The sequence below is a fragment of the Zalophus californianus genome, chromosome 8 (genome assembly GCF_009762305.2).
Source record: "Zalophus californianus isolate mZalCal1 chromosome 8, mZalCal1.pri.v2, whole genome shotgun sequence".
NCBI lineage: Eukaryota > Metazoa > Chordata > Mammalia > Carnivora > Otariidae > Zalophus > Zalophus californianus.
In genome coordinates, this window is record NC_045602.1 from 81,404,110 (window position 1) to 81,429,798 (window position 25,689).

The 25,689-nt window shown below is 46.1% G+C and overlaps 1 protein-coding gene across 3 annotated transcripts in view; it reads left to right on the top strand.

The window, feature by feature from the left end:
* IL1R2 (interleukin 1 receptor type 2) overlaps nt 1-13,986 on the top strand; it is a 34,042-nt gene extending 20,056 nt beyond the window's left edge. For 2 of the 3 annotated variants that reach the window (XM_027621803.2, XM_027621804.2), the window contains exons 4-9: nt 1,969-2,149; nt 4,984-5,158; nt 7,276-7,338; nt 9,160-9,295; nt 11,001-11,143; nt 13,114-13,295. In XM_027621803.2, coding sequence (XP_027477604.2) covers nt 1,969-2,149; nt 4,984-5,158; nt 7,276-7,338; nt 9,160-9,295; nt 11,001-11,143; nt 13,114-13,253 — 838 coding nt within the window. In that variant the 3' untranslated portion in view covers nt 13,254-13,295. Of the gene's footprint in view, nt 1-1,968; nt 2,150-4,983; nt 5,159-7,275; nt 7,339-9,159; nt 9,296-11,000; nt 11,144-13,113 lie in introns of all 3 variants that reach the window. The other variant, XM_027621802.2, reaches the window with a different exon arrangement.
* Nucleotides 13,987-25,689: the final 11,703 nt, after the last annotated feature.

Here is a 25,689-nt window from a genome sequence, read left to right on the forward strand (position 1 = left end):
TTATTTTCTATTCTTTTTTTAAAAAAAGATTTATTTATTTATTTTAGAGGTGGGCGGGCAGAAGGAGGGGGAGAGAAAGAGAATCTTGAGCAGACACACGGCTGAGTGCAGAGCCTCATGTGGGGCTCGATCTCACCACCCTGTGATCATGACTTGAGCCGAAATCAAGTCAATCAACCGACTGAGCCACACAGGCACCCCTTTATTTTCTGTTCTTGTAGAAAAAGAGAGATCTGAGATTGAGGGGGGCAAAAGAAATCCCAGGGTCAAGGTTTTTTAGCATGTGAGAGAGTCTCCCTGGCTGGTCTTTAGAACTCTCTTCCAGCTCTAAGATTGGGGTTCCAGCAGAGTGAGAATCACCAATGGTTGCCCTAATACCCTTTGGCAGGTATTAACACAGCCATGTTCCTGTGATTTTTATAATCTTCTGACCTAGAACCCACTGTCAACCAGGGTGGGCAGGTTATGCTGCTAAATCAAACAGCCCCCAAGTTTCAGTGGCTTAAAACCACAAAGGTTTATTTATCACACATGCAACAAGCCTACAAGCCCATGATGGTTTGGCAGACAATCAGGAACCCAGACTGAAGGAGCAGACATTATCTCAAATGTTGTTGGTTGTCATACCAGAAGGAGACATGTTCTAGAGTGTCTCGCTTGGCTATTGAAACTTTGTGTACAAGAGACACACATACATCCCATGGACTAGAAAAAGTCCTATAACTGCACCCACCCACAGTGGGGCCACGATGTGTAATTCCACCGTTTGCTCAGAGTCGGGGAACTGGACATACTCGGTGAACAGCACTAGTTACCACCACCCCACCATGTGGGGATGCCACACCACACGGAGAATGTGAGTGGTGATCAAGTTATTCCCCACCCATCAGTCTTTTGAGTTATTTTCACGGACTGTCTTGCCCACGGGGAATTACCAGATCAATAATGTGAACAGGTTGGAACTCTTGATATGTGTAGTAAGTTTGGTTTCCGGAGATATTGCCTGAATTTACGGGTTTTCCCAGAGCCTTCCTTGGCTTCTAACTTTGGTTTGACCTCTTAGTAGCTCTACAGCCTTAGGAAATGACTTCATTTCTGCATACCTAATTTTCCTCATCTAAAAATGATATAATAATAATTCCTACCTTGTAGGGTTGGAGAATAAATAAAATAACATATATAGAGCACCTAGTACAGGCCTCTTCCGGCTGGTACAATGACTCTTTTCAGGTGTGCGCCGTTTTTAGACTTGTCCTTATTTGCCTTTCTTTGACTTACAGTGAGATATGTACTTTTCAAGGTGATAGCTAGCTTTCTGCATTTCTTTGTGCCTAAAATGTTTGTTCAGCTTTTTCCTTTTTTTTTAGCCAGACATGAAATATCATATTAGATATTGGTTTTATCTATTTGAATTAATTCTTTTTACTTTCAGGTAGTAAGCTTTTGTCACTTACTTCTCTCACGTATATTTGTCACATTTTGTTCCTTCTTTAGATATAGACTGTTTAACCTTTTGCTGTTCAGTCCTTCCCTGCCCCACCCCGCCCCTCCTTATACAGCACATTCTCACGGTTTCTGTAGATTATGTAGCCAGGAACTTACTTAGCTGAGATGACTATATTTTTATGTTTTTCTGTTTTTTCCCCATGTTTTTATCAGTGTTATGCCTCCGCCCTTTCCCCAGTTCTAAGGTCTTGATAGAATTATGATACTGAGGTTAGAGTTAGGTGAACCAAAAAAAAAACCCCCCAAATTAAAAACAAACTTGCCAAGTTCATTTCCCCCGTGCAGTATTGCAAAAATATTTAAGAGATCTTACCCAAAGTTCTCCGCAGTTTTCTGAAATTTGGCTTCAGTTGATAGATGATTCCCAGAATTTAATGGGATTGGGGAAATTATTCTCAATTTCATTTAGCGTTGCTGTTATTTTGCCTTATCATTTATTATGCTTTTTTCCCTTGACTTCAGAAATGCCTCTTACTGTGATGAAATGTCCGTTGAGCTCAGGGTTTTTGAGAAGACAGAAGCTTCCCTGCCTTTCATATCGTACCCGCAAATTCTAACCTTGTCAACCTCTGGGTCCTTAGTTTGCCCTGAGCTGAGTGAATTCACCCATAACAAAATGGACGTGAAGATTCAGTGGTACAAGGTACATCTTTAAAAAATTGCTACTTTAATTAAAATGTGTCTTTACTAGCCACAGGAAAGATATAAAATACCCATTCTGAAGGCAACACATTCACTTTTATATTTCTGGTTTTTTTTTTTTTTCAACAGTTGTTTTAAAAAGGGGCGTGGGGCGCCTGGGTGGCTCAGTTGGTTAAGCGACTGCCTTCGGCTCAGGTCATGATCCTGGAGTCCCAGGATCGAGTCCCGCATCGGGCTCCCTGCTCAGCGGGAAGTCTGCTTCTCCCTCTGACCCTCCTCCCTCTCATGCTCTCTATCTCTCATTCTCTCTCTCTCAAATAAATAAATAAAATCTTTAAAAAAAGGGGGGGCGTGATTAATATGTTCTATTCATCTGTGTGTGGCTTGGGTAAGGGTCCTCAGAGTAGAATTTTGAGAAACCAGAATTCAAAATGAATGCAGAGTAAGTGACAGCTGAAGAAAATAGCTTTTCACACTGTCATTTGTCTATAGAAATGTAGGGAAAAAAATAAATGTAGAGAAAACTACTGGTTTAGTTAACATCTGTGTACACATTTTAATGAAGCCTTTTTATTTTATTTATTTTATTTTTGTTAAAGATTTTATTTATTTATTTGAGAGAGAAAGAGAATGAGAGATAGAGAGCAGGAGAGGGAAGAGGGTCAGAGGGAGAAGCAGACTCCTTGCTGAGCAGGGAGCCCGATGCGGGACTCGATCCCGGGACTCCAGGATCATGACCTGAGCCGAAGGCAGTCGCTTAGCCAACTGAGCCACCCAGGTGCCCCTTAATGAAGCCTTTTTAAAGCACATGATAATTAACTTTCGGGCTAAAGGAGTAAATATAAACAATTTGTTTTCTTGACTGATTGAATAAATACTATCATAGATCACTTGTGTAGAGCAGGTGTGGGCAAACTATAGCTTATAACCAGTGGCCAAATTGACCTGCCACCTGCCCGACAGCCCAGGATAGTTTTCACTTTTTTAAATGGTTAAAAAAATTAAAAGAGGGGCACCTGGGTGGCTCAGTCTGTTGAGCGTCCGACTCTTGGTTTTGGCTCAGGTCATGAGATCGAGGTCCACGTTGGGCTCTGTGCTCAGTAGGGAGTCTGTTTGAAGTTTCTTTCCCTCTGTTCCTCTCCCCTGAGCGCACGCTTGCTCTCTCTGTCCCTCTTTCTAAAAGAAATAAATCTTTAAAAAATATTAGGGGTGCCTGGGTGGCTCAGTCAGTTAAGCGTCTACCCTTGGCTCAGGTCATGATCCCAGGGTCCTGGGATCAAGCCCTGTGGGCTCCCTGCTCAGCAGGAAGCCTGCTGCTCCCCCTGCCTGTTCTCTCTCTCTGTCAAATAAATAAATAAATAAAATCTTAAAAAAATATTAAAAGAAGACTAGTATTTCATGATATGTGAAAAAGATATAAAATTCAAATTTCAGTGTCCATAAATACAGTTTTACTGGGGCATGGCCATGCTGTTTCTGTGGTCTCATACTGCAAGGGCCAAATTGAGTAGCTCTTTAAACTTAGCAGAGGACAGAGCCCATATGGACTGTAGGCCTGAAATATTTACTGTCTGGCCCTTAACAGGAAAAATTTGCAGACCCCTGATATAGACAGACCATAGACTGATACTGAAAAGTACAGTTAATTGTTTAAAATTTGATAGAAATGAATCCTTTAATCAAGAAAAGGTCAACCAGTTGACTGGTATTATAGCTACAAGATACATATAGGATACCAGTGCTAATCATTACTGAGCAGGTACTGTGTATAATTCTGCTCTAGATTCCCTGGCATATAACCTAACAAAGTAGGGATTGTTAATATCTCCATTTTACAGGTTAGGAAACAGAGAGACAGACATGTAAGGCACTTGCCCAAGGTCACACAGCTGGTAGATGGGGAAGCCAGAATTCCAGCACGGGAGGCCAGGCTCCACACACCACTGCCATGCAGGGAGCCCTGGGGGTTTGGGGGCCTTGGAAGAACTGGGGTGCTGAGCCCCGTTTGGCTTTTTTTTCATGTTTGGGGACTCATGTTAGGGACAATAAAATCTCTCTTTTTAATTAAATATAATACTTTATGAGCCACTAGCTGACAAACTATTCCAGTTTGTCTGTGCTCCTGTTCAGAGCAAGATTCAGAGATGACTTGAGGTTATATTTGACTGTCTCAAGTTTTTGATCATGGTTTTGAAAGATAGGTTCCTGAGAACACATTGCGCTCACTGGGATATTTACTCAAATCCCATTCAACGTTTTCTGTTATTGGAGGCCTTGCTTTTGAGAGTTCTGTGGTGCAGAACCCACAGAATCTTTTGTCCATATGGAAAGTGTGCCCTTGTTCCTCACACTTAGTTTTTTCTTACACATTTTCCTCTGTCTTTACAAACTCCTAAAATTGAAAGGATTTTCAAAGTCATTACTCTAACATCATTTCTTCATTTTTCCTGAATATTACTTTCACCCTGAATATTTCTGAATATTACAGTCAACCTGATGACATACTACTACTCTTCCCTCCATGTTTCCCAAGGTGGTAATGGCTTTGTTTATCAAATAAGAGATAGTTTCTTTTTTTTCCCCGTTGTGCTTACACAGATGTGCTATAAACATTGTGGTTAAACAAATCCTACAATTTCGTTTTATCTGTTAACAAATTCCCTCTGTTAAAAAATACGGTTAGTGGTATGTCCAAAGTCCATTCGCCAAGTAAATACCAGGGCAATTCTTGGGTTGCTTATTCAACATTGATTGATAATATGGGTGATATTCATATATAGCTTTTGAGATATAAATTAGTACATAGCATAACTCTGAAAAGTATTTTCCCTTAAGGATTCTGTCCTTTTGGATCAAGACAACGAGAAGTTTCTAAGTGTGAGGGGAACCTCTCGCTTAATCATCCAGAATGTGTCTGTGGAGGATGCGGGTTATTACACTTGTGCCATGACATTCATCCATGAAGGCATGCCGTACAACGTGACTAGGAATATTGAACTACGTGTCAACAGTGAGTAATTGCCACTGAGGGATCTCCCCACCCTGCCAATAACAAGCATGCAAAGAACAAATGAGGATTCACGTAGAACTCCTTGAATGTCTTTGGTATGAAAGGAAAACAGACCTATCAACTTGCCTAAAGCATCAGGCTAATGAGACATGTGTGTGAAGCTTTGAAAGATAGAAAACGGGGTGTTTTTATGAGGAAAGGTGAATCGCTGGGTAGTTGATACGGTTCCAAGTGTGGCTAAAACACACCAGCAGTGGGGGACAAACAGTGGTTCACTGGGAAGGTCCCTTTGGAAGGCTTGCACCTCCAGGGCCAGCCATCAGAACATGGTTGTCATAACTTTATGTATAATTCTAGGATATTAAGATTTTATTGGATTTTTCAGTTAGAAGGCTATGCATTGACATAGCCAGTGGAAATTCCCCTTTCTCGGACTTCCCCAAGGCACGTGGCCCTTGAAATCAGAATTTCAAGGAGTGAGTGCTCTCATTGGCTTAAATGAGTTCTACTTGAAAATAATGTTGTGAACAGTGTTGATGAGTATTTAAAATTACTTAGCATTTACTGCCTACATGCTGGACATCAAGTTTAATGCAAGGAACAGAAAAGTGTTTGCGTCCTGGACTCTGCCCTAAAGAGTATGCTGCTTTTCTTTATTTTATATACTGAATACACATTTGGAGTTTTTTTAGGGCATTTCAGAGGGCTTTTGGAAATATATTAAGGTTAAATAATTGGTCCATGAAGGGAGAAGTTTAACTTTTTTTCCCCTCCCAGAGAAAATCCAGAGATTCAGTTTTACCACAGGGAAAATTGGGTCTCCCATGAGCTGAAATCTCTAGATTACATAGTCTTGTGAGGATTCATTCATATCAACTCCTTGTTCCCCCGCGGGGGATTCACGGGGACTTCCGGTGACTTTCAAAGGGTTCAGAATTATCCTGGCCATGTGATACTGCACAGGAACACTAGGGGGAGACCAGCCCACATATTACCCCGGCTTGTGATCACACTTGTTTTCTCAGGACTTCTCAAAGGGTGGTCTAGCACTTGGGTGCTCACTAGACTTGCAGAATCTCAGTCTCCATCCAGACCTACTGGGTTAGAAACGGGACCACAGCAATCTGTGTTTAACACCTCCCCCCCCCACCCCGTGATGCTGATGCACCCTCAGATTTGTGAGGCACAGAGGTATTTAGCCCCTGAGACTTTTTTTTTCCCTTGCCTCTCCATTGTCCCAGCCTCTGTGCGGCAGGCATGTGATTATGTGTGTTGGTGGGGGGGCGATTGAGAGGAGGCTCCTCGTCTTGGTCCAGAAGCCATGTGCCCCTCCACTGTGAGTGACGCTGCCTAATGCTTACTCATGTTAGGATTTCAAAATGCTCTGCAGGGAAGACGTAAGGATGGAGCGAGTGATCGTGGAGATGGGCAGCCCTTTGCCCACCCCAGCCATGCTTTTTGCTCCAATTCAGGTGCCCACTTTCTTCAAGCTGTTGGGAGACCTGCCTCTTGGGGAGCTGGGTTCCTATTCAGAGGTCCACCTCTATCTGCCTCCCAAAGCAGTTTATGTTCTCCATTAACAAGACATGTTAGCCAATGGTGGGTTATGCTCTTTATCACTCAGTGTGGGATTCGCAGTATAAACAGGTGGTTCCCAAATTCCTGTGTCTTTATTTATGTTTTTGAAGTGACTCTGCAGTATTCTGTGGCAGGCACTCGGGGACGCAGGAATGGAGAAGAGGGGGAGATTTTAGGGCAAATAGACGTTGGGATAAAGCCTATCTTGTGGGAATTGTGAACATTACTATTAAGAATTCATTCAGGAAGCTGGGGAGGGGAATGGTTAATTATTTATCACAGAGCAAAGAACATCTGTTAGTGGAATGTGTATTTTAACTGTGGTCTCTTCCAGTAATATCTCTTCTGGGAAAGGCATTGGCCAAAGATGCTCAATTTTGTGGAGAGCCTGTTTCCTTTGCCAGACAAAGGTCGAATCTTACAATGGCTGGCCATACTGTAGAGGATAACTTTGTTAATTAGCTAAACAATGGAACTTGAGTCTCAGCTTGAAATGATGGCTTCCCTAATTGAATCTCTTTTCCTCATATCCTTCTCAGAAAAAGAAGAGGAGACAATTCCTGTAATTATCTCCCCCCACCAGACCATATTAGCTTCACTGGGTAAGGCCTACAAGGACTGTGTCATGCACAGGGATATCTGCAGTTCCAAAGCCCTGGGGTCCCCTGTCCCTGGGGTGTGCAGTGTGCCTGGGTGGGACCCTGGAACCCCGGCGTGAGAGGCAGAAACAACATCTTTCCTTTTGTTAGATGTTAGAAATGGCATTGTGTGAAAATAGGTATACTTTGTTCCATGAACACCTGCCCTGCAAAAATCTAAATGTAAAAATCCCAGTGTTCTGGTGGCAGTTATCAACCATGTGAGAGGATTAACAGCATGATTCCCTTGTGTGGCCAGTACCTGCAGTATGTTTTAAATAAGTCTCTCTACCAAAACTTGGCTGATGCATAGCATTTCCCTAAGAGTCCATTTGTAACGTGAGGCTGACCCTGTCATGGCTGGCCCCACAGAGATGGTCTCTTGTTGCCGAAATGGCTGCTCGGCGGGTCAAGGTGGATGATGAGAGTGGCTGACAGGGTTTTGCATTTTTCACCCCATTTGTGGCTGTGGCTTGGGCTGTCCTGGCCAGTGCCCACTTCCCTGTTACTGTCACCGTGTCTCACGGGATGCCACTCAGTGCCAACACCGACCCCGTAGGGGTCCTTCTGTAGAAGGAAAAGCTGCTCAGGGCGTCAGTGTGGCTCACTGAAGGTCAAAAGCCACACTGGAGTCAGGGTGGGCTTCAGACAGGCCTTGTGTGTCCGTGAAGCCTGTGCCATTTTGGTGTTTGTTTCCCTATAATGGTTTTGTAGGCCTCATCTTCCCTCCGTCCCTCCCTCCGTCCCTTCCTTCCCATCCATACATCCAGCTCTCCTCTGTTCTGTGCTGGGCTTATATTTAAATTTTAGTTGGTGGCCATAGAGAAGGGGGACTTTTGTGCAGACGCTGGGATTGCTGCCTCACACAGGCTGCCTCGGCCCTTGGAACAACCACCTGGAAACCTGAGGAAGTGGAGACCAGGGTGGGTGCTGCCTGGGATTCCGGTACCCTGGCTCCCCGGCGTTCCCCAGCCGAGTAGAGCTGTGTTTCCCACCCCATTGCCTTGAAGGCATTCATGTGCATGGCAGAATCACATGAGGCCAGATTTAATGGGTTGCTTTTGGCCAAGAAATCTTAAGGTTGTAAGAGGCGGTGAGGGAGGGAGAAGAGCCTGAAGGGGGGCCATACATTAAAAGACCCACCACATGGAGGCATATCGCCCATGAGGAAGAAACAAATGGGAAGGATTTGTTCATTTTTTTTTCTTTCCTCCCCTTTGGTGATTTAAAAAAATATATAACTTCTAGTGACTGAGGGGGAGGACCCAGTACCATCACACCAAACAATTGCAGAAGATACCATGCATATAAAATTCAGTGGCTTTTTTTAAAGAGTTAATCCCAAAAGAGCATGATGTGCGACTGGGGGGTTCCTGGGGGACACACGAGGGCTGAGACCAGCGATGGGCAAAGAGAAAGAATCCAAATGTTCATGTGACTTTTTGAGGTACTTAGAATAAAGTGTGGGAGAAGGCATCCACGAGTTCAGAAGGCCTTGTAGGAGCTGAGGAGCCTTGGGGAAGCCATGTGCCCTCAGGGTTTTCATCTCTCACGAAGACCAGTTGAGGGAACTGGAGACGGTTGATAAATACTGGTGTTCTATGTGAATGGAATCATTTGAGGGAACTGAGTTTCCTTCTGAGGTAAGAATTGGCTGGCGAGGGGTGTTTGAGAAGGTGGGGAAGGGTCCACCACTTGGATTTGCTGGTGGACACAGGGGCTGGCGTGACCCCTTTTCCCTGGCTGGGTTCTGACGTTTGATGTGCGGTGTCTTGCCCTGCACAGGATCAAGATTGACAATCCCGTGTAAGGTGTTTCTGGGAGCCGGGACACAGTCGACCACCATGCTCTGGTGGATGGCCAACAACACCAGAATAGAGAATGCCTACCAGGGAGGCCGTGTGACTGAGGGGCAGCGCCAGTAAGTGGGTGAAGATGGTGAAGATCTTTGTCAGCTGAGAAGCATCTTATGGGACTTCCGAGGGCTTTGCTCTTCCTTTTAGAGACAATGTCATACCAGACCTATTCGTATGACACGCACACTCCATTAAAAATAATTTTTTTAATTGTAAACTGTTGGATTTTTAGAATTTTATTTTATTTTTTTTAAAGATTGATTTATTCATTTTAGAGAGAGAGAGAAAGAGAGCACGAGCCAGGAGAGGGGTGGAGGAAGAGGGAGAGAGAATCTCCAGCAGACTCTATGCTGAGCACAGAGCCCAACGCAGGGCTCCATCCCACGACCCTGAGATCATAACCCGAGCTGAAATCAAGAGTCAGACACTTAACTGACTGAGCCACCCAGATGCCGCAGATTTTTAGGATTTTTAAAATTGAGTTTTGCTAAGTCTTACCAGTTGTTCTTGAGAATCAAACTTCCTGTAGGAGCTGGGCTACAGTCAACTACTTGGCATTGATGTTGCATTTTCTAGCTGTTTCCTTAAACATTTGTTTCTTGACTTTTGAAGTTTAAAAAAAAAAATACTTTGGAGTTCATACATTTCCATGCTGCACCCTGCACCTGGGTGTCAAACATTTTCGCACACCCTTCAAAAGAGTCTGAAAGCCACAGTATCTGAGGGTGGCCACAGGCGCTAAGGAAGGTTAATGTTAAAGGAAGAACTCTGTTCTCATAAGCATTCATCTCTGGAAAATGTTTTCTCACCCCAAAAGTAGAACAGTCAGACCTTGTAAATGTGAGCCATTTGTATTTGAGGAAAGGAGACCATTCGATGTTCCAAATTATCAAGGATTTTTAAAATTCAAGTTCCAGTACAATGAATTAGCCTCAACTTCTGCTTGCCAGTTTTTGTCTTTTTTCAAAGACCTATCAAAAAAGTCTTTCTGGATGCACTGTAGTGGATCAAAATTATATGTGGTTAGCACAACTGCTTGCTTGCAAAGTCCTTGTTGGGAAAAGCTTGGCATCACTCACATGCCCCATGTCAGCTTACTCATACTATCTGCACGCTTAAAGGAGACTAACTTCCCAAGGATTAAAAAAAAAAAAAAAAGTTCTAGCAGATCCGCATCAGTGATATTTGTATTCATGCTTCTAGGTAGCAGGGAAACGTCTTCAGAGTATGATCATATTATAAATGGTGGCAATGCTGGCTAGAACATTCCCTGGCCTGGCCTGTCTGCCGCCCTCGGCCCTGAGCTTGAGTTCCCAGAATGACAGCCGGCTATGGAGATGAGAGGCGGAAACACGGTGGAGGCCAGGGTTCCTGGAAAATCCCTCCTCCTCAGTGTGCAAATGATTTATTGGCCTTACAGTCAAGTATCTCCAAGGCAGACATTTCTATTCCTACTACTGACTCTTTGTTCATCAATGGCCTTAAAAAAATGAATTTTTCCATTATCCAAACGAAACTGGCTCCTGTTAAGTTCTCCTTGTGATAAGCATCCTGTTACAGGGACCAACATCTTCAGTGTCACTCCCACCTTCAGCCTAGAAATTCTCCCAGATAGGGAACCGATATCCTGGCAAGTGCTCCTGACTTTATGAATCCTGAGACCAATTTAAGCACAGCTGATCCTTCTCATTGAGAACGTTTGGGCGTCTCCGTCATAAAGATGGGCTTGCATTTGATACATCAGGTTTAAGTGAATGTTTTCTCACTCAGGGAATACTCAGAGAACAATGAGAACTACATTGAAGTGCCACTGGTTTTTGATCCAGTCATAAGAGAGGATTTGAACACGGATTTTAAATGCCTTGTCCGTAACACACTGAGTTTTCAGACGCTCCGTACCACGGTCAAAGAAGGTATGTATTTGGGGAACATTCCAGGGGAAAGCAGCATGGCCAGTGTTCTGTGGATGCCGGGCAAAGCTACTAGGTCTCCAGATGATTGCTTAGGGAGTCCTCCGTTTCCTGTTAGTGGAGCACCCACAGCAGAGCTCTCATTTTTTATGATTTGTTTTTTTGTCGGGTGGGAGCTGGCTTTGGGAGATTATGTTCAAGGAAAAATTTAAGTAGCAAGCTGACTTTTGGAAAAAAAGATAAGATGGTTCTGCGATAAACTTAAAAAAACCCTGTGTCCTCGCGTGGTTCTGCCCCCGGATCCGCAGGACTAGTTGTTTTCTCCTGACACCTCGAGGAGGGTGGGGCGGTCTTTAGCCCGAAATTGAGGAACTTCCTTCTCCGAGAGCTGGGCTCTGGCAGATCTGCAGGGCTCAGGGCAGCTTTAGGGTTGAAGTCATCAGTACCCAGGAAATAAAGCACAAGACTGTAGTCAAATCAACCCAGTGCCCATTTAAGAAGAAAAGAGAAACCCATGCTATCATTTGGACCAAACTGATTTCTTCCCAGCGTTTAAGCGCGGAGCGGGGGAGTGAAAGACAGGTAACGCAGAGAAAAAGACAGGTAACGCAGAGATCGTTGACAGCCAGAGGGGACAAGACAGAAGCCAAAGTGATCTCCAGCTGCAGTCTTCTTATGCCTTCTGGGCAGTCTGTAGCAATCCAACAAATTGCTCCACATTCTCTGTGTTTGCTGGGAAGGCAGCTGCAGACGTACTTGTAATTGAAAAGCTGAGGATTTGGTTAAGCCTCGGGGCAGAGCATGACACACAACTTTTCTCCAGTTGTGGTCTGAGCACCGCCAGCATTGCCCACTTGGGCCACTAGTTGAAAACACAGAGCCCTGGGCTCACCCCAGATCTACCCAAATTCTTCTAAGGTAATTTGGCAGGCTCCTTTCCTATACAAGTTTGAGAACCACTGTCCTAGGACATATATGCAAAGGCTGGTGCTTTAGGTCATTCCCATGAAAGAGTCAGTAGTTGTCCAGACTTGGAAAGGAAGGGTCCCACAGGAAGCAGAGCCCTCTTCTGGGGTTCAGATTGTGACCCAAAGGAACCTGTGGTTTGTCTGGGCCCGGAGCTGGGAACCCTTAAACATTTCTATAACATGAGCTGTCTCCCGGCATGTCCTTTGCTGGGTTGGCCGTGACTCATGGCCGAGGGCACAGCTAAAAGCCTGTCCCCAGCATGGAGAGGTACGTCCAGATGGCTGCTCAGCAAATTAAAGCTTGACCCATTTCTAAGCCTTGTGGGATGTTAAGGTAGAAGAATCATCTGGAGAAATAGTCTGAGATTGAGTTGATTCCCGGAGGCCCAGATGATGATAAATAGTAGTTTTAAAATGTGGAACTTTGGCCTCATCATCAGTGAGTCCCCGAACACTCATGTTCTTGTGTCTGCTTGTTACGTCTTTATTCATACTCTCCACATTCTCGTGACACACAGATGCCAAGGAGTAGAATATAAAATAGCGGGGTCCAAGCAATAATCTTGACCCCTAAAGCTCCTTTATTCAAGTTGGTTTTCTTGTCCTGTGTCAGTCTCTGTCATCCTCCTGACACTCATGCTCTTCGGAAGAGGACACGCTGGACCTTGGCCACGTCCCAGTTGGCTGGTTGAGATTTGAACAGATAATGTCTTATTGCACGCTCTTCAACAGGTGGAGCAGAGACCCTTGCCACCTCGCCCCACTCTGTGCTCTTTCTCTCTGATGGCTGTTCATTCTACCTGGCTTGTTCCCTAATACCGCAGATGTCCTTCTCAAATATCCTTGATCTGATGCAAGGGGCATGCTTTCTGAAAAGTCAGTGCATAATTATTGGAAAAAATGAACTCCAGTTCCTGTCTTCTCTATAAACACGCACTGCACTGTCCTGCTTGGCAGTGAGAGAATGTTCCTTCCACCCATGATGTGACTCTGTTCTTCCTACAGCTACCACATTCTCCTGGGGGACCATGCTGGCCCCCCTCTCCCTGGTCTGCTTGGTTTTGGTGGGAATATGGATGCACAGACGGTGTAAACACAGAACTGGAAAAGCACATGGTTTGATCACGTTAAAGACTGGCCATTAAGATTTTCAATCTTACTCAAGTGAAATAAAGACAATAAAATGATTAAGAGACAAACGATATCCTTTTTTATGGACCTGACTTGGCCTTTGTGAGGATTCTGCTCTTCCTCAGTTGGTTTAACGAGCTGCTGTGTTTATGGTAAAGGACTGAAGTATGAACGTGATGTTTATTCTGAAACCAAGTGACAGTAGCAAGCGTGCATGTGGGTGGGAGAGTAGCTCTTGGACACTTGTGACCTATTTAGAAGAGTGAGGTGGAGTCGAAAACATCTAAAGAGTTTTATAGTTCATTCATTCATCATTTAACAAAAATGTATTAAAAAGCTATGTTGGCCCTGCTCCGTGGAAGGTGTTAATAGATACAAAAAGAAGATGTCGGTTGCCTTTTGGGGAAGATGGAATTTCATTTTGAGACGAGAAATAGGGATTCCGAAATGCGAAAGAAGGAGCAGCAGCAAAAATTGGTGAATTTTTTTCAAAGGGAAGTGCCAAAAAATAGCAATTAAAATAAAGTAGACTGTGAGAAAGATACATGTTAGGACATTTTAGTGACCTGAGAAATAGACTCAGCTTTATAACAAAGCTTCTGAAAATAAGGATGACGGCAAGGTATTGGGATAACTGCATATACATTGGAAAAAAATAATCAGAACCTCTTTTATATCATATATCCATTCCCCTCTCCCCCCGCAATCCCTTCAAGTTAACTTAATAAATTCAATTTTAAAAAACCAGATTGCAGAACAATTAGCATGACTCACTCCTTCACTTGAGTTCAAGTCTTTGTTCAAGTGAACTTCCCAGAGGCACTTCTGAATGGCACTTCTTTCCATCCCTTCTCTTTTTCTCCCTCTGCTTTGTGTTGTTATAGATCTTATCACCACCAGACCTTCCATTACATATGTACTTGTTTATTTTCAGTTTTCCCCATGGGAATGGCACGAGGACAGAGATGTTATTTTGGTCATGGCTGTATCCCTAATACCTGGAGTCATGCCTGCCACCTACGGAACGTTTAATACACGTTTGTGGAATAGATGAAAATAGGAGGGATTTTCTTGCATTCACTACCAATAAAAGAATCGCCAGAGCACAAGTGGACAGGCTTGATTATGTTACAATTCCTGCATGACAAAAGAATAAAAGCAGAACATAAAGGAAATTATGTCAGGCGAGCTCAAGGAATTAATATTGACAGCATATAGAGTTACTCAGGCCTTAAAGAAAGGCATCCTACCCCTCATGGATGGGGGAACGTGAATAGGGAATTTGTGGAAGAAACACACACAAGGGGACCATGGAAAAATGATCTGTTTCAGTAATAGAGATATAAATTAAAACAATATTGAGATACCCAGGCCCTCACACGCTATCCAGTTTTAAAAGGCCACATCAAGGTCATTTCCAGATGATAACTCCCACATCCTGTAATCCCATTTATAACTTGGTACTGGGAAGCAGAAAGGCAATTTGTATCAAGCCAGGGGGGTGCTGGGTGCAGCTTGCTCCTTGCAAGAGCCAAGGGTGGCATCTCTTCCCAGCTCTGTTCAGTGATGTCATGTTAGAAGCTTAAAATCCACCGTCGTGGGGGTATTGACACCATAGAAACTGGCAAATACCACAGGCCTCCTTCCCCAGCACACTACTACCTGGTCCTAGAGATGCCCGGGAACGCTGCTCCTGGGAATTCATCTTAGACTAATTCAACAACAAAAGATAAATAGATGTATGAAGTATTTCAGCGAAACCTATTACCAGATGATGAACAATTATGCGTCAATTGTAAGCTGTAATTAACAAGAAGGCAAGACTGAAATAATTGTAACGTTAAGGAAAAACCGAATAGCGTTTATGCAATTTATATGGTTAAGACAATATTAAAATGCATTGGCAGCTAAAAAAAAGGCGGAAAAACTCAAGGGTTTTGAAGACAGACTTCTCGGGTTCAATTCACTCTCTACCACGTGGTGCCTCTGATCCTAGTCGAGGCCTTTAGCCAGGCTGTCAGTCTTCTGATCTGAAGATAGGACTAAGAACAGCAATTATCCTAGAGTGCTATATTTGGTTATCAAAAACATAGGAACAAAATAGTTGTACTGTTTAGGCCACAGGTGGACTACAGCCTTCTGGCCAAATGCAGCCTGCCCTTTGTTTCTGTAAATTAAGTTTTGTGAGCACACAGTTGTTTTGTTCATGGATCACCTAAGGCTCCTTTTGCTCTCTGACGGTGGCGGCATCGTGCCAAAAAGTCTGAACTGTTTGCTGTCTGGCGCTGTACAGAGAAAGTGCGCTGACCACTGGTTTAGACCAAGGACATTTACAGGCAGTTTTCGAGCCTGACTTTTGTGTTTCCCTGCCGTTCTCTTCTCTTTCCTTCCTTGCCTGTAAGCACGGAAGGAAGGAGAAGGAAATGAGAAGGAGCAGGCAAGGGACTTTTGGCCTCGAATTCGGAACTTTGACCGTGAACAAAGTGGACACAAGGTTTGAGATGCAAGCAGAGGGCTGCTCTGGGTGCTTCTGCCTGTTCTGGATGCTCAGGCTGGGGCGCCATGCAGCTCTCGTTCTCTTCCTTCCTGGGTCCCCTGTTCCAGAGCTCCCTGGAGTTCCCCACCCTCAGGTTCTGGTAGGTCCAGCTGTGACCCAGAAAAGAAGCTGACTGCAGCCAGAAGAGAGCTGCCAACAAGTTTGGAGATCCCCACCTTGCCTGCACGGTCTATGCACTTCCTCCAACCACCGTGCACGAGGGAGGGGGGCGTCTTGCTCTTAGAAAGAACAGGAGACAACCAGGGAATTTTGGACACCAGATTTACTATAATAGCGAGGTGTAAGTATGATATTGGGATTGTGTTACATTTTGAAAGAAGAGTGGTTGTATTTCTGACTTCCAGAAATAGTTATGGATGATAGTTGAGATTTGCGTCAGAATGGTCCAGTACTGGGGGGCGGGGGGAGTATGGATGAAATGCAATTGACTTCCCAGGTGTTGTTAACACCAGTGGTGGGTGCATGGCGGCTCCTTATACAATCCTGTCTCTTTTTGCGTATGTCTAGAAATTTCCATAATACAGACGAAAAAACCAACAGTATAGAAATAACCAAATACCCACTAGACAGGAGAATGAGTCCATAAACTGAGGTGTAATAGCACAGTGGAATTTTCTATAGTGGTGAAAATGAATAAAATATAGCTATACACAGCAAAATGGATGAACCTCAGAAATATATTATTAAGTAAAAAATAAGTCCCCGCGGGGCGCCTGGGTGGCTCAGTCTGTTGAGAGGCTGCCTTTGGCTTGGGTCATGATCACAGGGTCCTGAGATCGAGCCCCACATCGGGCTCCCTGCTCTGCGGGAGTCTGCTTCTCCCCCCTACTCTTCCTCTGTTCTCTCTGTCTCTCTCAAATAAATAAATAAATAAATAAATAAATAAGTCCCAGAAACATCTATTTATAGCACGATCGCTTTTTAGTGAAGTGAAAGTGAGAAACAACTAAAACTAAAATCTCTCTCTGCATCCATGCATACATACATATCTTTATATGTATTTATATTTAAGAACACATATGTGATAAAAGTATATTTTAACTATATTTGGAGATGTATGTATCTGCAGTTACCAGGCCCTATATGATTTTAAAGGTTTACAATTGTCTGTGTTTTAAAAAAGCAAGAGGATGAGCAACCCAAGGTTCGGGAGGGTGAACACATCGGGTGATGGGTGGGGGACCCGGGCGGGGATGAGTTAGAAAGATGTCAGTTTCATCAAGTTCTAGATCTCCCACTGAGTCATGGATTATTACTGTTTATTATCAAACAGATTAAGAAACAGGTCACTCATGGACCAGTGAAGAGTGTGTGTCTTGAACTAAGGCTTCTGCTTAATTCTGAGTCCAAACTAAACAAACAAAAGAAATGTGTTTTTCTTGATGTCTTCATCTATTTTATGCTCATTCCTCTGGTCAAACTTCCTGAAATGGAATTTTCTCACCTCCCCCTACAAAATCAGGGGGATAGGGCAGTAACCAGCATTGGACAGCCTCACACTTCCAGGCTCTACCTGTAGGGAAGCAAGCCCTATGTCGCCAAATACCACTTCCCCAAGAACTGACTGAGGATGGCAGTGGACACCAGGACCAGGCACCAACAATAATTTATGCACTAAAGTTAAATTTGATGTCTCCAGGATTTCCTGTGCTAGGGGGATGTGTAGGGGCTTTACGGAGTGGGTAGGATCGTATATCTACCGTAGGACCTTCCAGGGACAGGAGCACCCCCGGCACCTGCACGGGGCCTCACTACCGGGTAGATACTGCAGAAATGTCTGCTGGCTGAACAGAGAAATCGTGTGTTACTGGGGTTTTTCCAGCACTCGCCAGCCTGTGTGAACAAATGTGATCCCACCAGCACGACTCTTCCGAGTTTCCCAGCTCCTGCCCCGGCTCCCAAATTCTCACTGGTTATTTCCACGACTCCTGCCAATAGCTCACTTGGACACTATAAATGGGCCTCGTGTTTCGTGGTTGTTTTCCTGTTCTTGTCCCCACCCGTGGGCATCTGCCAACCATGTCGTCTCTCGAGGGCTCCTCGTTGCTGTGTTTGGCCTCCCGCAGTGTCCCAGGGTGTCCAGAGGATGAGCAGGGCAGTTGCCACGGTGGGCGGCAGCCTCTGTCTGCGGCTGTACCAGAAACCTCCCTGAGCATTCGCAGAAGCTCCCCCTTCATGGCTCACGTGGCCGGCCAGACAACCACAGTGGTGCTGGGGGGCCTGCAGCCCGTCTCCCACAGGGCTCAGCCATGGAGGATGCCCTCCTCCTCCCTGGCGTGCCTGCAGAAACCACTTCCTCCTTCTTGTTTGGATGAAGCAAAGCAAAACAAAGTCTCCTGCCAACAAACTTCTAGAGGGGCTGCCCTGGTTCTTCAGAAACAGCCTATCTGCAGTTGCCAGGCCCCCGAGGGAAGGCCCAGGAGTAAGCCACATGGGGCCAGGAGCAGCTCAGCCAGCTGCAAGGACCGAGGCAGGGAAAGCTTTAGATGAGGGAGAAAAAAAAAGCAAGAATGAAGAGGAAACCAACATGCAACCATTTACAATGCGCAAGATTTTATATGTTCTACCCGATTTAATCAAAAAAATCGGCAAGGCAAATCCTGTAACCCACATTTCGGAGGTGAGGACACGGCGGCTCAGTTTCAATATTACATCATTGCGTGGCTTAGATGGGCAGCCACGGAGGCTTTCCTAACATTGACTCCCAGGACTCAGCACAGCTGGGGAACAACGGACCCCATGCCATGCTGAGTCCTTTGTAAGCATACAGAAAGAGGGAGCAGAGCAAGTATTCGCTTTCCTGGGGGCAACCTGGCCATCGAGAAGAGCTGAGATCCAGGTGTCCCGTTCTTCTCCAAACTCACCGAAGCTACATCTGGAATCTGTGAGGGGACAAGAGTGACTCTAGTTGTCACTCGGGAAGTGACGCAGGGAAGGAAGAACCAGGCATGGGACCCAAGTGTCCCTCTTCCCTACAGCATTTCCCAGGTTTTGGTTCTCTTGTCCTGTGGGACTCCAACCAGCCTGTGTCCACACGGTGGGGCTGAGCAGCCCACCCACACAGTCCCGCGTGACCTTTTGGACGCTGCTTGTCCAGGAAATAGAAGTGAACTTTCTCCGATCTTTCTGGCCTGATGGTGGGCAATGTAGATTTAGCCCCCAGAAGGTTCAGAAATGATTAGGAACGTATGTGAATTAAATTTCCTGTCCCAAATTACTGTTTTAAAATGTAGGTTTTATTATTATTATTATTATTATTATCTTAATTGACTGATTTATTGTAGCGGGGAGGGGTAGAGGGAGAGGGGGGGAATCTCAGGCAGACTCTGCTCTGAGCATGGAGCCCGACGCAGGGCTCGATTCCACAACTCTGAGATCAGGACCTAAGCCAAAACTAAGAGTCGGATGCTTAAGCAACTGAGCCACCCAGGCGCTCCTAAAATATCGGTTTTATTATTATTCAGGTATGGTGAGGCCAACAGATTTGGAAATGGTTGTCATTGAAGAGATGGTTTGTTGCAGATCCCAGAAGAAGGGGACACCCCATGCCACGCAGAGCCGCGTGGGGAAGCACCAGGCTGGATCAGGAGGCAGAGAGGGTGAGGGCAAAGCATGGCCTTCATTGCTGTTTCTGTGGAAGATGGACAAGACAGGGGGAGCAGGCTTCGGATTGGCTAGTTTGACTAACTTCATTGAATAATTTTTCACTGGTGCCTGGCTTAGGGCAGGTGGGTGGTGGCCCCGAGTGTGAGAGAGACTGATAAAAGGAGGTGCTTGGGGTGCGGATCTGTATTGGTTGGTTTGCATTTGAAAAGTGTGCTCCAGGAATTGGCTAGCCTGGGGAGGGCCAGCAAAGCCTGGGTGTCAGAAACTCGTGGTTAGCACACTTATTTCCAGCTTCACGTGACGGCTCACCGGCAGTTCTGCGAGGAAATAAATGGCCAAAAGTAAAGAGCCAACCAAGTAGATATGCTCCCGATTTTATTTTATTTTTTGCAAGAATATCGAATATCCGTTATTAAGCACAGCCAAGCCAGAAAAGCAGTCATGTTAAACCAGGCAAGCATTAGCAGTAAAAGGTCGTAAAACAATTTTCCGTAGCCCGATTTTGACTTTCAATTCTTTTTTCACTATCAAGTTCCTAAGGAGACATCAAAAGTTCAAAGATTAAATTTGTGCTTGTAAAGTTGAGGGTAAAGAAACCAAACCTCAAAAACGTTGAGATTGCGGTCTGAGTTTTGTCCTCCCTGATCCTGCCCTGCTGAGTCTCAGCAGGAAGCTTCCTCTGTCCAGGGAGAGGGGCTTGCCAGCCTGGGCGGTCTGGTCTGTCTTCTGCAGGAAGGGTGTGGCTCCTGGGCCTTGCACATCGCACTGGCTTCTCACATGTCCCCTTTAAAAAGTCCCAGGTGTTAATACAATATTGGCACAGCCCTGACTCCACTCACACTGAATTTTAGGATAAGCTGTCCCCTGGCCTCTGGAGCAGATTTCGCAGGCCACTGTTGCTCCCACCTGGCACCGGGTGTCCGGGTGACCACAGCAGCCCCAGGGGTGCTGGGGAGAAAGGCAGACAAGTGCTGGTGCAGGCCGCTGGTTCTCGGAGTGTGGACCCCAGCCCGGCAGCATCGGTATCCCAGGGAACTCCCTGGAAATGACAGAGGAGAGGCTTGGGGCGGTGCCCTGGGGTGATGGTGAGGCATGCTGTGGTTTATCTAGGATCTTTGACCCAAGAATGTTGACTCTGTTGAGCCAACTACCCCCACAGGCCTTAGTCACAGCACCACAGTGACCTTATCTGGAAAATTCCACCTCTGCATCTTCTCTCAGCAACTGAATCCCTGATATTTTCTTGAGTAATGAATGTATATGTCTCCAGGGGGAGCCCCTCTCCCAGTCGCCGCGTCTTTCTTGGTGCCTTTCTTCCCCACCCGGTTCCCCACTCAGAACTTCTTATGGAGTCTTTCCTGGCGAGTCCTGGGTTTCAAGCCCGGCCTAGTGACAGAGCTTTCCTGGTGTGTTGTCAGCAGGCGCGTGCAGGCCTGGGCCAGAGCACCAGTGACCATGACCTCCTGCTGTGGAACTTTCTAGGCCTCTGCACCTTTCCCAAGGGCAGGCGTCTCTCCCAGCCCCACTTCAGCTGCAGAATCACCCTCAGCAGATTGCAGACCCTGCCTGTGCTCCTGGCCGGGGGGGGGGGGGGTCCCCTGAGGATGATCCTCCCACCACGTGCAACTCAGTTCTTGGTTTTCCCTCAGCTTTTGAATGATCAAGACCTTTTGTAGCATTTCTGCCACATAAATAAGTTTCTGAGGGGGAGGGATAGGCTCCGAGCGTGTGTGCCGCAGCTAAGTGGGAGGGTCCCAGCCTTGGCCGCATACTGGGATCATGTGGAGGGACTGAAGCAAAGTGGCAGACGTCGGGCCCTGCCTCCACGGATTCTGCTGGAAGTGGTCGGGGTGCTGGCAGTCCCCATGTCCTGCAGCTGGTTCCTGGGGTGGCCTCTTTCATCTTCTAGTGCCTGTGGGTCTAGTCAAAGCCTCTAACTTCCTCTGCCTTCCAGACCAGGATTCATCCATTCATGCATTCATCCTGGCACATTTTTCTAGATTTTTCTCTCATTTGGCTCTTCTACGTGAGAGCTATGAAATCCGTAAGTTTGGGTTTGCCAGAGGCCCCTGCTCACCTTTTCTCTCAAGCTGGATAATCCCACTATATGCTATCGGTTCAACATCTACCCCAGGCCAGATGCAATACCATTGTCCTAATGGTTCCTTTACTCTGCCTCATCTGTGCTGTGCCTTCCTTTATTACTGTCCTAATAAACTCCCCGAAATAGAGTTTCCGCCACGTTCCTTCAACAAACAATTCTTGCAACCCCATCTAGCAAGAATCATGTCACATGGAAACTTGCTTAGCAATTCTCTGACCCATTTTAAGATTCTTAGGTTATGAACAAGGCACATGAATGTAAAATGTGTCCCTCCACAGTACCGTCCTTGGCCCCAGTGGAGATGGAAGCTGGGCCGTGTGATCTGGCTCTGCCAACTCAGGACCAGGCCTGACAGTGTGGGGCTAGACATCTTGGTGCCCATGCACAGCGTAGGAACTCAGCGGCCTTGCAGTTTAGATGCAGTACCATGCCTACTGAAAAGGCTTACTCCAGTTTCATTCAGCTTTGCCTGGAATCATACCACACCTGCCTGTAGTTAATGTAGTTCAAGGTCAGGCTGTACGCCTCTGTCTCCAAAGGCCTCTGGCTTGGCTTTGGTCACTACAGGGCCTGCCTCCCTGCTCAGCCCCCGTCTTCCTTCAAACAGCCTCAATATGAAACCATAGGCTACCAAGCAAGCAAGCAAACCAATCACCCGTGAGCTGCAATGGTTGCCAAGGGAAGGTTCCACGTGGCAAAGCATAACATGGATTGGAAGTGGCCCACCACCCTCCGCAGAAGAACCTCTGCACCCACATGGTCTTATGTAGGCCGCCATAAGCCTCCAAGGGAAGAGCCAGTCATCAGATGTTGCCATCGGATGTTTCCACCATGGTGTGTGTTTTACCCACAAATCCCACTCTTTATCACTTCTGCTTTCCCCAGCTGCGTTCTGAACCAATTCAGAGGAAGGCCGGAAGAGTAGGCAGAAGAGGGAACCGAACACTACCCATATCACGACAAAGCCAGCGCTGGGGGGCACATCGCAGATATGTGGCAAAGGAGCTTCCTGATTCTGAATGCTTGAACTAGAGGCTCCAGCACTCAGTCCCCGGAGAATTTAGGACACGGAGGAGTCTGGCAGGAGTGGTGGATAGCCTGGCCCGTAAAGGTGGAACAGAAGCATGTGACAGAGCAAGGCACACTTGGCTCCTCTCTGAAACTCATGGGAGGGTCCCTCGCCCCTCCTTCCTCAGGGTGGCATGGAGGGGACCAGGGTCCAAGAGGGTCCTGATGAAGGAAGGATCAGGAGTGGGGACCCAGTATTGCCTCCTAAAAATAAGCAATTCTTGGTTATTTCTGGCAACTGGACCACAACTTTTGTTGTTGTTCCTGTCTGACTCTTCATTATCAAGAATTTCTTTCCTGGAAGAAAGAACAGGCAGAGTCGCTGGGCTGTGGCCAAAAGTTCGAGTACCCCTGGGCTCTCTTCTTGGAGGCCAGACCCAGAGAGCAGGACGGAGCCTTTCTAAGGCTGTTGTCCAAGCCTTTGTTTCCTGTGTGATGTGGCCTCACCCTTGTAAGAAAAAAAAATGTCCAGCAATTGTTCAAGAGACATTCAGAAGCGAGGACAGTCCTTCCGGCCTGGTACTCAGTAGGTGATCAATCAATCGATCATGCTTGTTGCATGGATGGATGGTTGGATGGATAGACAGATGAATGGCTTCTGCACTGAAAGGACAGGGCCAGAGGAAGAGCTTGCGCATTTACCATTGGCTTTCCTGCAACTGGCTTTGCCCATGCATTTTCTTCCTCTCCAAACCCTACTCTCCTCTTAGGGCTCTGTTCCAGTGCTGCCTCCACCACAAAGCTGAACCAAACGCAGGACTCATCATCCCTTCCAGTCCTGAATCTTATGTGGGCCTTTATTATAGCATTTAGTGCTTTCAACTTTCTATGCTGTTAATCACATTTTTCACTTTTTTCCCCTATGAGGCCGTGAGTAATTTGAGAGCAAGTTCAGGGTTTGACTTTGTCTTTGTCTCTCCAAAGCAGCCCGCAAAGGGTCACAGAGCAAAAGGCACACAGTAGACGGGTGCAAGGGCCCTGAGGAGGCTGCTCAGGACGGGGCAGGCCCTGAGATGCCCCAGGGGGACTGCATGACACAGAGGAGACCCCTGAGCCAATCAGATTCTCTCCTGGGACTCTGAACTGGCTGTCGAGAGACTGGCCACAAGGGGGCTCTGGAGGGGTGTGGGGTGAAGGCCCTTGGCAAGGATGTGCACCTGTGGAACTTTCACATGGGCCACAGCCTCACAGTCTCCTCAGGCTGCAGTCCCATCCTGGGCTTACACTTGGCCCAGCTGCACAGTCTCAAAGGTGGGACATGATCCCCTGCCTCCAGGCTGGCCTCTTGCTGCAGCCCACCTCCCACAGAGCAGAGTCTCTTTCTTTTCTTTCTTTTCTTTCTTTTCTTTTCTTTTCTTTTCTTTTCTTCTTTTCTTTTCTTTTCTTTTCTTTTCTTTTCTTTTCTTTTCTTTTCTTTTCTTTTCTTTCTTTCTTTCTTTCTTTCTTTCTTTCTTTCTTTCTTTCTTTCTTTCTTTCTTTCTTTCTTTCTTTCTTCTTTCTTTCTTTCCTTCTTTCTTTCCTTCTTTCTTTCTTAAAGATAGATTTTACTTGTTTATTTGAGAGAGAGAGCATGAGTGGGGGAAAGAGCAGAGGGGGACACAGACTCCCCATGGAGTGCAGAGCCCAAGGTGGGGCTCGATCCCAGGACCCCAATATTATGACCTGAGCTGAAGTCAGACGCTTAACCCATTGAGCCACCCAGGTGCCCCTAGGGTCATCTTTCTGAAGCCCAAACATGATGGTGTAACTGCTCTGTTTCAAACTTTTTAATGGCTGCCTATTGGCTGCATGCTGGAGTCCAAATTGAGAGGCTTTCCTCAGTTGGCTTACTGATCTCATTTATTTTGTCTGCTTCTGTCTCCTTTTACTAGAATGTAAGCTTCAAGAGGGCCTTGGTTGTATTTCTTCACTGCTGTGTTTGCAACTTCAAATATTTATCGAGTGAACGGATGGACCCTTCACCTCCTGCCAGGCCCTCCCCGTCTCCTTACCCAGGGCCGGCCATACTGAACCACTCACGTTTCTGCTCAGGTCTGCTGTCTCTGGTCCCAGACACTTGGTGTGTGCTGTTAGCCTGTCTGGAAAACTTCCCATTGTGTTCAGTTGGGCTGACTCTTCCTTCTTGTTTAGGTCTTTCCTGGGAAGCCTTTCCCAGCCCCCCAAACCTGGCAAAGACACCTCTCTTATGTGCCCCCAGGGCACCAGGAAGCCCTCACAGTTGGGATAGCTGTTGTATATTGATCCAACAGGCCAGACTTTATCTAAATAATTTTTCAGACACTATCTCATCCATTGTTCCAAACCTATGAGACAGCTAGTAATAATACCCCTACTTGACGTAGGGGGAAACTGAGGCTTGAGCAGCTTGCCTCAGTTACAAAGGGAGAAAGGGGTAGTGGCAGGGTTTGAACCCTGTTATCTAGCTCCAGATGTCACATTCTTAGTCCCTAAACTTGGTCTTCTAGAGCATTGCCTGTGTCCTTGTCTGTCTTTTCTAGTGGATTATAGGCTCCTTGAGGGTAGGGTCTCTACACTATACCCTCTAGCTTTGTCCAGTGACTTATGCTCAGCAAGCATGACCTGAGAGAGCACACATGAAGCCCCCAGTAGATACCTGGTGAATGAATGAACAAAGGACATTGGTAAAGTTCTGAGCATACACAGACAAGGAAAACAGAGTCCCTGACCTCCACCTCCATGTCCATCCCGGAAGCTCACCATCTACTCCTGGAGTGTCTATACTGGCCTTCCCCTAAGCACCCATTTATCTACCCAGGTGTGTACCTGGATGCCTCGGAGGAATCCATCCTTACAAATATTATTTGGAAGGCAGAGGTCTACAGATTTCCCAATGTCCAAGATATCAGATGAATGAATGAACAAACCGTGCTGTCTTCTTGGTGTTCATGGGAGGTGAGATGTTCTGAGGAGAACAAGGAGTATTTTCTCTGTAACCAAAGGAGAAGATTGGAGTCCTATTCCATGAATCACTCCCTCCTACAGTCAGCGTGTTCTCCTTCTCAAAGATCTGATGCTGCGTCTTCAGCCTTGAGCCAGCTCCTTTATCCCACTGTGAAAAGAACCATCCCACCCTGGCTTCGAGATTAGATTTAAC